Source organism: Sphaerodactylus townsendi, linkage group LG03 (assembly GCF_021028975.2).
Source record: "Sphaerodactylus townsendi isolate TG3544 linkage group LG03, MPM_Stown_v2.3, whole genome shotgun sequence".
Classification (NCBI taxonomy): Eukaryota; Metazoa; Chordata; class Lepidosauria; order Squamata; family Sphaerodactylidae; genus Sphaerodactylus; species Sphaerodactylus townsendi.
Window position 1 is genome coordinate 101,232,773 of NC_059427.1, and position 15,441 is coordinate 101,248,213.

A 15,441-nucleotide genomic window follows, 5' to 3' on the forward strand; every position below is an offset into this window, starting at 1 on the left:
AAATGTATAGCGGCTTAAGGTTCCAGGTACCTGAGTTGTGAGATATTCCAAGTAAAAGGGAAGGAAGAGGGAAAGGAAACAGTATCTCGAGGATTTGGCCTGCTGGAGAGAATAAGAAGTTTATTTAAGCAGGCTACAAACAGCAAGCTACAATGGTTAACTGGCAGCTATATAAGATCAAGAACTGGCTCCAACAATATTGCTGTCCAAGATGAAAATTAAATCTTCATTTAGCTTCCTTGAGTTGTATGCAAAGTTCCCAGGATAACCTTGGGCAGTCACTTTTTCTCATTCTAAGGTGTTTCTCATAGATTTTGAAGTGATAAAATAGCTCTCTGAGTTCCGTGGAGAAGTGGCAAGGTAAAAATTGGCAGGTATGCATGTTTTGTGCACAGGGAGAATTCTTTATGCTTTCCCCAGTTGTATCCCTTTTTCTGTGTTTCCTACAAGTGTCAGAATTTGTGTAAAATAAAATAGGCTGTGATCTAGAACATTTAGGACATTGAGGAGAGCATAGCTTTTTCACCTCAGACCATGTTTGTCAAGAGTCTGAAACAGGGATTCCAACTTCCAGGTTTGGCATCTGGGGTTCCTTGGAATTACAGTTCATCTCCAGACTACTGAGGCTTGCTCTCCTGGAGAAAATGGATGTTTTGGAGGTTGAACTCGATGGTGTTGTACCCCCACTGAGATCCCTGTCCTCCCCAGACTCCACCCCCAAATTCCAACCTGGATCTGACAATGTTGCCCCTCCATCCCCTGTTGGTGACCAAGAGAGGCTTGGCAATTCTAGCTGTGATAAGGCAATTCTAGCTGTGTATTCTACATGATTGTCCAGTGTAGCTGAAAGTTGCTGCTGTTCCAGGCATTTGCCCATTCTACATGATGTTGGACCAAGCCTGGTGAGGCTCTGTATTATTACTGCCAGCTGTGGACAGGCCGTGCTGGAAAATATGAAGAATTATGTAAAAGGGTTTTCTGAGAAAAAACTTGGAAATGCAGGAAGATTATGGGCTATGGAGTCAGGAAGCTGTTTTAGTGGATCAGCAGGGCAGAGTTTCAGGGGTGAAGAGATGCAACATGTAACAAATGTAAAACCATAGGACAATACTTAGAGCTATTCGGCATAACTTCTGGGGTTTCCCTGGAAGTTTTGTCACAGCACAAATGATGCTGAGGTGTGTGTGTGTGTGTGTGTGTGTGTGTGTGTGTGTGTGTGTGTGTGTGTGTGTGTGTGTGTGTGTGTGTGTGTGTGTGTGTGTGTGTGTTTTCTGGCACCCCCACTCAGTAGAATAGAAAGAACCCTGAAATCATCCCTGATATTTATCTTCTCCCACTGATATCTTAATAAGGAAGTGTAACTGGTCTTTCTTTGGCACCTTAAGACTCTTCTTTGTAGAAAGCATAGAACTGGAGTTAGCTATGTGTGATTGTAGCAGCCAGATGCTGTTTTGGCTCAGTTCTGTAACAATTGTCCTCCTTATGTTATTTTCCAAGGAGTGTACAGGTAGTTAACTTCATTTTAAAAGACCAGAATAATCCACTTATGATTGTTATGGGAAAGAGTGACTGAGCTGACTATGCTACTACAAACAGGAAAGTTCAGGGTAGCTCTTGTTGTGGTACTGCCTCCAGCATGCTTGTCTCATTAATCAAGATCCAATTAGTCTTGTCTGATTGACACACCAATTGTTATAAATAATGTCAAACAGTTTGCTGTCAGGAATAAATTTAGCCCTGACTTAATTTCTTCTCTGAATCCTGTAACCAAAAAAGCCTTGTTCTCTATTGTACAGAGAAGTGATGCTCTTAAATTATTACTTGAAGAGCTGAGAAGCCTGACAAGTGCTATGTCAAACATTAATTTGCTTTTTCCTTTGCAGAGACTTAGACAGAAACAACATTACGAGGATTACAAAGGTGGACTTTGCTGGGCTTAAGAATCTTCGTGTTCTGTGAGTATAATTTGCCCTATAACACTATTCTGTTGGTTTCAAATATCGGCCCTTGGCAAAAGCATTTTACCATGTCCTGTATGCTTCCAGCAGATGTTCAGCTGTGTGGCATATGTGGTATATATACCTATTCATCTATATAAGGCATATAAAGGAACATTTTTCAAATTGGTCCAATACTATTTGATCATATCTTCTGTAAATTGTCTCCCCAAACTTTTTATGATGCCCATGTCACTCCCTTCAAGACCTTCCTCAGCACTCAGCTTTTCTGTAAAGGTGTTTGCATAGTCCCTTAGGACAAGTACATATGTACCACTAACAGCTTTTCAGCTGTTCTCCTGCAGTTGGTGTGTAGGTATGAACACAAGAATCTGCCTCATTGAATCAGAGCACTGGTCTGTCAAGGTTACTATTGTCTTCTCTGACCAGCAGCTGGTCATTATTATTATTGTAGATTTCACAGCTGTTGGCCTTCATTAAAATTCGAGCCTCACCCAGAATGTATCGGCATAGTATATGTGCGGATCCCAGTAGGGCTGCCTTCTGAATTTGACCAATGTTAATTTCGTCAATTCGAAGATGTTTCAAGTGTTTTCGGGATGGCGCCCAAGAGAATGCTACAGTGGGAAAGCCCCACTGAGCAGGCTGCCATTGACCATGAGCTCAGATCAAAGGCTATTATTATTGTTATTGTTATTATTATATTAGCATTAGCATTATTTCTAACATTATTTCTACTACTACACTTTATTGTAAGCTCCTTTATTACAATAAATAAATTACATTGGATGCTTTCTTCCATAATTTTGAGTGATATATTGTATCCTCTCATTGCGTTTCAGTTGCTATTTAATAAATCAGTAACTTGGAACTCCAGCACAGCACTGTGCACTTGTAGGCAAAAGGCGTTACATTGAAGAAACTGATCTGAAGAAAGCAAAAGTATTTTGAGATACTGTTCTCATTTATTAAAGTGATGGTAGAAATACATGGGTTGGCAAATTATTAGATATACACTAACCATCTATGCCTACTAACTGCCTTATTCTAAACCCTTTTCCTAACAAGCAAATTTCATTGAGCTTGACAGTTCTTAGTAAATGCATTTGGAGTTGCAGGCTTAGTTCAAGTTAATTCATGCACGGTTGCTACGCAAGCTGTTGCATCGAGTGATAGCTTGTGGGTATGAAACAACCATAACAAATCAAATGCAGACTGAGATAAATAAGCTGATACCTCTGCCTCTAATTATGTAGTACTGTTTCTGTGTTGGCATACAGTTAAGTGAGGAGGTATGATCATTATTCCATGCTCTAACCTGTTATCCTGTTTCAGCAAAGGTGCATTTGGACAAAAGAAACTTTTCTCCTTCTTCTAATTTGTCTATCGTTATTATGTTAAACATAAGGGCCTGATGGAATCGATGAGCAAGCAAAAAGAAATGGAAAAAAGAAATTATTTTCAGATGTAGTAATTTTGGGGGGGCATGAGGATATAAACTTTTTGGAAAACAATATTTTAATGCTTGATTTGAATAATGTTGCATATATATTTTAAACCAACTGTCTTTTTTAAAAATAGGCATTTGGAGGAAAATCAAGTTAGTGTGATAGAACGTGGAGCATTTCAAGATCTAAAGCATCTTGAACGACTGTAAGTATTCTCTTGGAATAAACCAGTTTCCCGAGTTTGAAAATGAAGCTGTCTCAAAGAGATTGTGAGAAGGGGGTATGATGACATGGTAGGATGGCAAATACTTTTGGCAGCTGGCTGTGTCTTAGAAAAGTTTTTGAAAAGCGGGTTTCAACTAGAGGTCATGTGTATTCACGTGCTGACCCAACAGAGTTTTGTGATTTCTGTTCTGTGTTAAAAGCCATTACCTCTTGACCCATAACTGATTCCCAAGCTATGGTTTCTTTCTATTTATGGTTCTGAAACCTTGTCAAAAGCAGGGAAGCTCAGATCTCTTTGGAAAGTTGAGAGCCCACATGTTACCAAGAAGTAGCACATGTAAACAACAATGTACTATGAGGCTGTTTTCTTGTTTGATCCTGGCAACTTTTTGAATATGAAGTGTGAAAAAGTCTTTATTAGTCACTTAATATCTCCCTAGCTTATTATGTCAGGAAAACAGGATGCAAGACCCCTTTGCACATTAAAGATCAGCAGGTCTAGATACTGATGATGAAACCAAAGAATCAGGCAGGGTAGATGAGTACAACTGGGAATTTAATTATGGTTGGAAGCCTTCATATATGAGAAGCAATTGCTGTTTCAGCTGTTCAAGATCCAACTTCTTTTTTCCCCTTCTATATTGTTCTGCCACAGTGATTTGGTTTGGACCAACATCCTGCGTTTTATTTGTCATGAATCTCGAGTCATGACTCCTGAGTTAAAATAATAAAATAGGAATTGTATGACATGGTATAGGCTAGCAAAATGTATTCCATTATAAGGTTTCATGAGGCATCATATCATGTTATCAGATATATTCAAGTGTACATCCATTAGGTTCATACTTTTGTATTCATAATGGAAAGGCAGCCTGAGGAAAGGGGTTCTGTTACTAAGAAATGCTGTTTAAAATAAGATGCAATAAAAAAGAATGATCAGTTCATTTGAAGCAGCGGTCTGCAACCTGCGGCTCTCCAGATGTTCATGGACTGCAATTCCCATCAGCCTCTGCCAGCATGGCCAATTGGTGCAGACCCCTGATTTAGAGGTTGAGCTTGACTGCTAACTTGCAAAGGAAGAATTGCCAATTAGTTCATTTATACTTCTGTAACTTTCTGGTTTTATCTGCTTATTTTGCAGTAGATTTTATGTTCATTATATCTTTCTTGATTGTCAAGACCTAGTAGTGATTGGTCTTTGGAATATGCTGCCACAGGAGGTAGTGATATCCACTAACTTAGATAGCTTTAAAAGAAGCTTGGACAGATTTATGGAGGAGAAGTTGATCTATGGCTACCAATCTTGATCCTCCTTGATCAGAGATTGCAAATGCCTCAGCAGACCAGGTGCCCGGGAGCAGGAGCAGTAGAAGGCCACTGCTTTCACATCCTGCATGTGAGCTCCCAAAGGCATCTGGTGGACCACTGCAAGTAGCAGAGTTCTGGACTAGATGGACTCTGGTCTGATCTAGCAGGCTCGTTCTTATGTAGTGGTCCTCACCCACGCTGAGGGAACTAATCAGTCTTCTTTTGGATCTTGTTTTAAAGTAGCATCTCTTTGTGGCATGTCCTCCATCTGCCTTACCTTTCTGGTAATGAATAGAAAGACACTGATGCAATGAAAGTACACTGGAATGCATCTGGTGAACAGAAACCTTGTGCTCTGCAATGAATGACCAATGATATTGTTCCTCACATCTGTCTTTAATACCAGGCACATAGCTATGTAAACAAGGCTCTGATTGTGTTTTTTAAATCAGATTTGTTATGCATTATGTTTTGCATCTTGATATGGTGACAAGGAAGGCTTTCCTGGGTCAACTTATTTACATGACTTTTTGAGACTCTTGACAAATACTCCCTTCCCTTTGTGCTGTGCTAATCTGCCAGTACTCACACAGACATTGCTCTTCCTTAGCACTTCATTCAAACAGCTATTAGCATCTTTGGCCAATATGAAGTTTGGTCACCAAATGTTCTACCATGGCCCATGAAAAATGGAACCAGTCACTTGTACACTGCCTTGTTAATTTGGACTAGATTTTGATCATCAATAGTCCGCATTTAACAAGTTTCAGAGGTAATGAATGATAAAAGGTAATCAGGATTCAACATGGCATTGGGCTGATAGTACCAAATGGCCAGCAAGTAACTTGTTTGACTTGCTAACCACAGTTGCCCAAGGCTGGACTGGTTGTGTTCAGGAGCTCCAAGCAAAAATTACCAATCGCTTCAAGTATTCTAAGTTGTGGAAAGTGTGACTTAATCTGCCTTAGGTTGAATTATAGTTCGTTTGACTAAGGCATTCTGCAGTGAATTGAACTCTAAAAATTAGGCCAAATTTTAAAACTGGATTTTATTCACACAATTTTCTTTTTACCCTTGTTGAAAATGTTTAATTACAGTTGGATTTTTGTCTCCTATATTAGCAGAAAAAATATTATTAGTCTGTGCTAATAAAGTAGCATTATGACAGCTAGATTTTCTGTGGCCAAATAGTCATTAATAATGCAATAAAATATTGCTGGAAATAATACTTGCTTCATTTGTGGTTATTCAAAAGGCATGAAACTTTAATGCCAAATGAATGTGTTTTAATGGTATTTCACTTGACAGGACATCAAAGTAGAGCTAAAACTACAAACTAGAAATATGAACATTTTTTTCAAATTTATTGCATGTTATGATTCCTGTGTATAAATTCTTAATATATGAAAAGGTCCATAGATTGTGTTCAGGCCAAAAACACACTTGTTGACATCTTTCAAGTGACTTTGCTTTGAAGATTTACGCTTCCTAAGAACTGTAACTTAGATTGACCATTTGGATGCGCATAAGTTCTTAAACCATAATGCATTGATTTGGTTTAATAGACAGCAAGGTACTTAGGTAGTTGAATTACTAAATGCAAATAAAATATAGCCCTGGAAAGGATTCCACCACAGGAAAACTGCTGTTACGCCAGTGGTGGTATTGGCTGCTCTAAAATGAGTTAACATATGTAGTTGAAAGGAAGATGACTTCCTAAAAAAAAGAGAAGGCCATGCCTGAAACTGGCAGACTTTGAATTTAAAATGAAATCCCTTCTCAAAAAAAAGATGAGCCAGCTAACCAGAGATATCTTCCTATGATCAACCTCTGTCATCGCAACTAAACCCCTGAAAGTTTTGGAGGGCTCTGTTATGACAGCAACAATAGCCTCTTCGATTGTTTGCACACCACTCTACCAGCCTGGTCAGTCCAGAAAAAATATGAAAAAGGAAAGTGCACCATCACCAGCAGCTCAGTTGCACTGGCTTTTTCCAGACCCCTCCAAAGCTAATGAAGAGACTGGCCTTTCTTCCCCTCTACACTTCTGGCCAAGCAAATGTTTGCCCTGTAATTCAGTCACATGGGAGGTTTTCAGGCCCCTCCCTTTTCAGCTGATGGTGAGGTTAGCCTTTCCTCTCCTTCACTTTTTCTGACCAGTGAAAATTCCACTATTTAGTAAAATTCCTTTAAAATTTAATTTATTTATGCCCAGCTTTTGTTCCCAATGGGGTCCCAAAGCAGCCACAATGTCATTTTCCATTTCTCTATTTTCCTGAAACAATTCTGTGAAGTTGGATAGGCTGGGAGAATATGGGTGACCAAGGTCATCTAACAAGTTTCCATGGCAGAATAGGGTTCTGAATCTGGATTTCCCAGATCCTAGTCTGGCACTTTAACCATTATACCACACTGGCATAATTTGAGTCCATTACTGATTATTGTGTCACAAATGTTCCAAGTGCCTATTTAACGCTGAGCTGTGATAAATTCACCTGAACAAATGCATAAAATATGTGGCCCTTCAATTTAAAAAACTGAGTATCTCTAGTGATGGCCTGTTCAGTCTGAAAACTGCGAGTCATGGGCAATCTCAGTTTTAAAACAAATATATAGAAAAAAGTGAGAGAAACAAACCTTACTCCCTCACTCCCTCACCTACAGTGCTGCTTTTCAGCCCAACTTATAATTAATATTGAAGCTCGACTGAGACAGAAATAGTGTTGGATCTTGTGATTCAATAGTGGAAAACGATGAAAGAAATTGATCTTTCTCTTGCCCTCCCAAAATATTCTCTAACTCCAACCAAGTTTATTCCTGAATTGTTAGACTCTGAATGTCTAGTATCTATGTGGGTTGGGATGTTGGACTGAGGAACTTCATTAATCAAAGAGGTAAAATAGCCTTTGTTTCCTTCCCCCTTCTGAAGCGATTACCGGTAGTTAGTTCCCATGGGTCCTGCAATCTCCAGAATCAATTTCCCTGGGATTGGCATGGACTGCAGAGTGGTGGGAACAAGGGAAAATATGTGATCCTTGATCCAATTGATAATCAAATTCAAGCTGTGGAAAGCAGCAGTGTGGTAGGAGGAGAGTTTAGCTCTTCTCACCCACACCCTGTTTTCTGTTCAAAAATAGCCAGTTCTCTTTTTGTGCGCAAAGACTTGATATGTAGTTTGGCCTGAGGTGATGCTCAGATGGAAAGTTCCCAGCTAACCCTAGAAACTGGAAGTGAACAGAGAGGTAAGTTCCCATTCCCAAGGCTGAATCTTAGTTCTGTGTATTGTTAGACATCTGATTTATGCAAGTCAGGTCAGTGCTATTGGTTGTCTTGAACAGTTGTATAGATTTTTTTTAAAGTTAAGGGTTTTTAGCTGCGAGGAAGTATGTACTATTACTGTACTTGAGATAGACAGTACCTTTATTATGTGTTTCTCCTCTGTTGTAAAAAAGGAGGGGATTCTGAAACAAGGAGGGAGATGGATTTGGACTACATCAAAGTATATTTTCCTTGTTCAGAAGGAATGTCTGAAATTATTTTTCAAATAGTTTCCCATTTAGTCACTAACAAGATTGATGAATTGGAGTAAATAAATGTTAGTTCAGCTGTTTCATGTTAATTTCCATTTAGATCATGTTGGTTTCTGCTTGAAAATAACCCTTCTAGGGTTTAAGTGTCCTAATGGACAATGCTTACCAAGAATAACTTCAGTTGGAGAAACTGTAGTATAGTGGCCTAAAAATGTTTGTATCCTACTGGATGGACTAAACACTAGTTACGGTATCTCCTCTTCCTCTGTGGGAACATTTTTGTAATAGCACATACATTTTCTTAAAATTGCATATCTGATGCCAAGTTAGTAGGTACAGTTGTGAACCTGAATTGCACTAGCATCTTTAATTTATGCTCCAAACTTGTTTAATGACTTATTTCATGGTGAGCAACATTTGAGTATAAAAAAGAAAACTTTTTGTTCTCAGAAAACTACAAGTCAAAGTCAGAGGAGCAAAAGGAAAAACCATTATTGGGACCCATTATTTAGCTTTAAAAATTGAATCTGTTACTAATGAGGTCTTCCCAGCCAATATCAACAGCTGCTGTCTTTAACTTTGAGCAGTGGTTTATTAATATGAACAGTTAGACTGTGTGCATGACAGAGAATCCATACCACTCTGTGCTATGGATCAAATGAGACTTGTAACTGTTTACCATTTTTGTAACTCTCTATGTAATTTTTGAATTGAAATGTACTCTTTAGGCAATTATTGTTATGCTGATATGATTGACAGAACAGCAATACTAGTTCCATTCATATCATAGCATGCCTGTCCTCAGTAAGCAATAACTATAAACTACTTTGTGCTGTGGAACTGTTTTGATCTTTCTCTTCATTGATGAGAGTGGACTTTGCTGCTTCCTAACACTTAAAAAGTTGGCGCCTCTTATGCAAAGGAAGCCATTAGTGGCTCTGTCAACAGGTCTTCACAGGAGGAAGCCAAACTCAGGAAAAGGGCAGCTAAGAAGACTACAAAGTGCATATTCTGAAAAATTATTTTGGTCTGCATGGGTGCATCTGAACAGGCCTGAAAATCACAGAAGCTTATTTTAACTAATAGAATAATAAGCCATCCTGATTTCATCAAAAACATTTGCATAGTAGGTCACTGACCCATAAGAACTCCCGGAACAACAAGCAAGGGTCATGTTTAAACAGACCAGAAGGTTTAAAGCTACAATTCCATAGCTTCCAAAGCAAGGATTAGAACAGTGAATGAAGAAATAGTGCTTTGGGGGACAGCACAGAAGTAGCTCTGTTGAAGCAATACGTTTAATATGGTCCTGTATATTTAAACTGATATTAGTTCTGTGACATGTATAATATAAATATTTGTGCTCAAGGAGATTTATGCACTGGTGCATACACAATCCAGTTTGTTTGCTGCCATTTCTGACTTAGCGGTCTGATAACATGGGGAGCAGGAGCAGGATACAGCAGGAAGTCAGTAAACTTAGAGAAATGAAGTAATATTACTGTAGTGCATAATTGGAGTATTCTAATTTCCTGTTTGTGGAAATGAACTTTTTGAGTTTGGCATCTCAGCAAGAGGTTTTCTTAAACTTAACAGGCATGAATATTGAAGAGGTGGTCCTTTACCTTGGCATGAAAGAGCTGCAGAACTCATATGAATGTAATACCTGAAGGCCAAACTAGACTACTGTAAGCCCTCTTCATTCTGTAACACCATGATACTGTTTGTTTCCCTGCCTCTTGCCATCAGGAGCCAATGGTACAGAATTGGACTTAGAAAATGTGGATGCTCCAGCAACATAAAAATCCATTAGAAAGTCTGAAGAGATAGCAGGAAACTGTTCTGTTGTGGCTATTTTTGGTAATAATTATCCATTTACTCCAACATCTGATCGGCCTTTGTAGTAGTTATATCAGGTGAAAGACCCTCCACTTGGAACCATGGTCACCCATACAACTGAACTGCTTAGCTCGCCATCTTAAGCTTTTGAAAATATCAAAAAGCAATTTATGCATTATAAAAAGTAAGTGAATAGGTTGATGCTTACCAATAAGTGTTTGGACATGGTTACTTTTCTTCCACATATCATAAAAGACCCTTAGCTCTGCCGCTTGAGCTATGGAGGCTTATCTGGGGAATTCAGATTAGCCTGTACACTCCCACACACGCCAGCTGGGTGACCTTGGGCTAGTCACAGCTTTTCGGAGCTCTCTCAGCCCCACCCACCTCACAGGGTGTTTGTTGTGAGGGGGGAAGGGCAAGGAGATTGTAAGCCCCTTTGAATCTCCTGCAGGAGAGAAAGGGAGGATATAAATCCAAACTCTTCTTCTTCTCATTAACTTTGATAATGCAATCAGTGCCAATGTATACAAACTATGGCTGTATGAATTGCCCTACAGCATCTGTTCAAGGGAGTTTAATATAAATTTCCAGTGTAGTGTATTCCCCAGGCATATTTTTTGCTCTGTTTGCATGATAGGACCACTCCCCTCCTTCCAGTGGTAATGATAATAATCACTACCTGTCATGGTTGTTTCTGTATTTTGTATTGGAACAGAAATGATACTGGGTGGGGTTCTATACAATACTTCAATTTCTAAAGAAATCTTCACTCAAGAATTGATTTCCTGATCAGGTGAAGGCTAATGTTGGCTGAATATTTTGCTTACCCACTTTTCAGTACGCCCAAGAAAAAGAAATCAGTTGTGAATCTATAGTTTAACCTTGAAATAGAATTTTAAAATACAGTGTCTGCATTCAGATGTCAGAGACAGTGCCTGTTTCTATGTGGGTTAGTGCCTGTGTGGTCAACCCTGCCTTAGACAGTGTTGGTTTGTTCAGATTGTTTCCAAGTTCTGTAATCCTAGTCCTACAGCATTGTTTGTTGGATGTCTTATGCTGTTTGATTTTTTAAAAAATATGCTTTGTAATTCACCTTATCAAGAAAGGTGGCTATAAATGAAGTGATGCTGGTAAATAAATAAATACTTACTGTTGGCCGTGCAATAGCACAGGACATTTGTGTGCCTAGCAGTATTGTCCCTGAACAATATTGTTTGAGCATATTAGTAATATCAACATTTCAGAAATGAAATTGATAGGGGAATAATTAATGTGTATAGTGATAGAAAAGCCTAGAGAAACACCTGTCACTTGTGCTTGTTCTTTTGCCCCTTCTCTGAACATATGACCCAACTTTCAATGTGTCACTCAATCTTGGTGGTGGAAAGAGCCCTCAATTCACAGCCAACTTGTGGTGACCCTATAGCAGTGATGGCGAACCTATGGCACGAGTGCCAGAGGTGGCACTCAGAGCCTTCTCTGTGGGCACGCATGCCAGAGTTCCACCCCCCCCACACACACACATCTAGGTTGGCCTGGGCCACTGGGCACAATTCCCCGTGGCGTGCAGAGAGGGCTGGCGGGCCTGGTGCCTGTGCTCCGGGTGGCTGATGCCTGAGTGGACAGAGGAGATGGAGATGCTAGAGAGGCACAGAGCGGTGCGTGCGGGACTTGCTGGAGCCTAGAGCAGGCTGACCCCTGCTAGAGCAGGTGGGGCAGAGGCAGAGGGGTGGGGTGGAGGCACTGGAGCAGCACAGGGCAGAGTGGCGGGTGCACCTCAATATTCAGGTTAAATTGCCATGCTGGCACTTTGCGATAAATAAGTGGGTTTTGGGTAGCAATTTGGGCTCTTGGTCTCGAAAAAGTTTGCCATCACGGCCCTATGGAGTTTTCAAGGCAAGAGATGAACACAGCCTGTATTTCTTTGGTTGACCAGTGTTAGGTATTGAGATCAGACAAGATTGGTTTTGCCTGGGCCATCCAGTTCAGTAACACTGAAACTAAAATCTTTTAAAATAATTGATTAGAATTTGTGTTACTTTGTGCTATGATTTTTTTGAATATATACTGAAGTCTGATTCTGTCTGTATATCTGGGTAGATGGTGTATCAGGGTAACAGGGTGCCAAAGACAAATGGAACTTTTGGTGTACATATTACGTAAATTGGGGAATAGAGGGCACCACAGCTTACACTATAAACATGAAGAAGATGCTAAGGTAAAAAAATATTCCTCAGTTTGTAATGTTTTTCTGTTGTGAAAAGTTCTGCATTCAGTAGCTAAATGCAGCTGACCTGAATGTCAAGGATTTATATGTTTCCAGCAACAAAAATAGGTAGAAAATAGAATATGTTTTGAATATGTGACATTGTTTGAGTAATGTATGAAGCATTTATTGTTTTCATACTTTAATGGCTTCTTGTGGGTAAAGTGTATAAAGAAGTTGTGACTCCTTTGCCTCAAGCTGATAGTCTCAGTTGATTTGTTTCCAAGCACTGTAAACTTTCTTATTAGTTTGATGAACCCAGACATTTGTATATGCTGACATTGCATCCTTGTGGGAGAAGACTGTACCCTGACATACTAGGCATCCTGAGATGTAACAAATATATTTGCACTTATCCCATTCTTGCCAAACTTCAGTCATTAAGGAGAAATTAGTCCAGTAATTTAAGTTATTGAGAATGATTCATAGTGCAAATTGGGTGTAAATTAATTTAACATTCCTGGGGCAATAATTTCAAAAGCCAGATTGTCTAGTGCTAGACGCAAAAAGCAGACACGTATGTTCCCATCCTAGGATCCTGGTATTAGTGTGGGACCTGTGCTATTAGTTAGTATCCTCAGTTAGCTCAGCTGAGGTTATGTGTGTGTGGGGGGGGGGGAGGGGAATCCTTCACTTGAAGGAGCACTGTGGTATGAACCGTTGTGCAGCTAATCTTGCCTGTGCAACAATTTAGTTCATCCAGGGAGGACGTTCAATGAGTATCAACTGCTTTGCTTCTTGTGCTACAAGAGCAATAGTACTCTTATGCAAAACAGATCAATTTTAAGGAATTACCATTCAAGTAAATAAACTGACATCACTTTCACAGGCAATTGTTGGTGACATTAACTGTAACAATAACAAGTTCAAACGTAAATAGGGACCAAGGAAATATTTGTTCTACAATCACTGACATTATGAATTTAGGCAAACATGGAAGATGAAAGCTAAGTGTCAAAGATGGGCTTTAACAAGCTCTGAATGCGCTTTCAGTTTTGTATGTGTGCACAGTGTAGATTTGAAGATGTTCCTGCAAATGGCACTTTTAGATTCACTCCACTCATTACTTAATGTTTGGCACCAGTATGGGCCAAATATCTATTAAACACTACCTGGATAAGAAATGGTTATGCTTCCTCATATTCTTGCTAAAGCTGGCCTGCAATGGGGAGCCAGATGTTTCTCCATAGTTCTGCATACCCCTGTGAGCCAAGGCTTCACAGCACCTAGGGTATGAGGTCACACTCCTTCTGAACATCTAGGACAAGCGTCTGAAAATGATCCACCTGGAAAATGTATTTTGAAGGGTCAGTTTATTTTAAATTTGACTAACAGCCCAATCCTGAGGGGGTATAAATGTGTGGTGGCTGGGTTTGCTGTCTCACAGAGTTTTCTGGCGCCATACCCAGCAAGTCTGGCAACCTCCTCCAATGGCTGTCAGACAAGCCCATGTGACCCAATGGACTGCACCATTCTTTGTTACAGCGGTTCTCAACCTGGGGGTCGAACCACCCTTTCACAGGGGTCACCAGTCTACACCTTCTTTGAGGGCCTCTTCCGCGCCCAGTGCCTCCAGCTGCTCAGCCTGTGTGCTTCCACCCTCAGCGAGCAGACCCAGAAGTCCGAGCTGCCTTCCTTGGGCACCAAAGTGTAGAAGAGCCGGCTGCCAGGAGGGCGCTTTGGAAAAACCGATTCCTGCACCCAAGCAACCCCCGACGGTGCCACCGACGGGGAGAGAAGCATGGGAGCAGCCCTCGGTTGGCTGCCCTCTGCCTGCCAGACTTTGGACTGGGCATCCCTGGCCACGCGCCTGGCCCCTAATTTGAGGACTCCATGTGAGGATTGTACCGAATATGCTTTGTGTGCTTGCTGGAGATTCTCGAGTCTGATGTCTTTGATCTTGCAAATATGTGTCTTTGTGATCTTCTTGCAAATACGTGTGCACAAATGTATTAAAGATAGATAACACTTTGCACTTATCATACTAGTTACTGGTATAGCCAGATAACAAGAAAAACATGGTTTGTTTAGCTTTTATATGTTTGTTTTTTATGGTTATGGTTTGTTTTTTATGGTTTGTTTAGCTTTTATATTGGTGGATATTCCTATCATGCATTTCATCCCCTTAAAATTTGGATGGGATTCAGAACTACATAACATTCCTAAAAGAACTAATGAAAAACAAAACACCCTGATGTAAATTTTCTCTTTTTCAATCTCTGTGTGTCCCTGTCTGTATGTGTGTGAAAGAGATAGAGGGAGAGAAACATGTCAAATTAAACAAAAAGTAAGACATCATTAGTTCTTGTGTGTTATGCTATTTTTAATAAATGAATTCTAGGATTGTTGCAGCCCCTTTTCTTTAAAAAAATGTACTGTAGGTTAAAAAGCTGTATGAGTACTTTATGTTCCAGATCTTTTGAACCACCAATATTTGACTTCAGCAAAAGTTTTACAAAGAATCTTTGTTAACTTTCACTTTTCTTTATTTAGGCGTCTAAACAGAAATAAACTTCAAGTTCTTCCAGAGCTCCTTTTCCAGAACACACTGAAGCTAACCAGACTGTAAGTATAGTTTTTATTTTTGGCATAGCATATGTGCTTTGTTTGGTTCTGAAGTCAGTAATTTCGACTGTGAGGTTTGGGTATGATGCTTTGCTCAAGTGGAGTTTAAGCTGTGTTTTGGTTTATTGTACTAGCTATGTGCTGAGCAACAAGTCTGAAAAATGTTTTTCTTGTTATCTTGTGTAGATTTATTGAGAAACTGAACAAAGAGCTTATAATTTGATGTGTTTCATACAGGAGGAATTTGAATTGGTGTCTGTCAAGGCACTAAGTTTGGTGTAGTTGAACTGTGATGGCTG

General features: G+C 39.8%; 1 protein-coding gene across 1 annotated transcript in view; it reads left to right on the top strand.

Moving 5' to 3' along the window:
• Positions 1-15,441, top strand: part of SLIT3 (slit guidance ligand 3) — a 585,281-nt gene that overhangs the window by 29,325 nt on the left and 540,515 nt on the right. Inside the window, exons 2-4 of the mRNA XM_048487936.1 lie at positions 1,884-1,955; positions 3,540-3,611; positions 15,071-15,142. Coding sequence (XP_048343893.1) covers positions 1,884-1,955; positions 3,540-3,611; positions 15,071-15,142 — 216 coding nt within the window. The remainder of the gene's footprint in view (positions 1-1,883; positions 1,956-3,539; positions 3,612-15,070; positions 15,143-15,441) is intronic.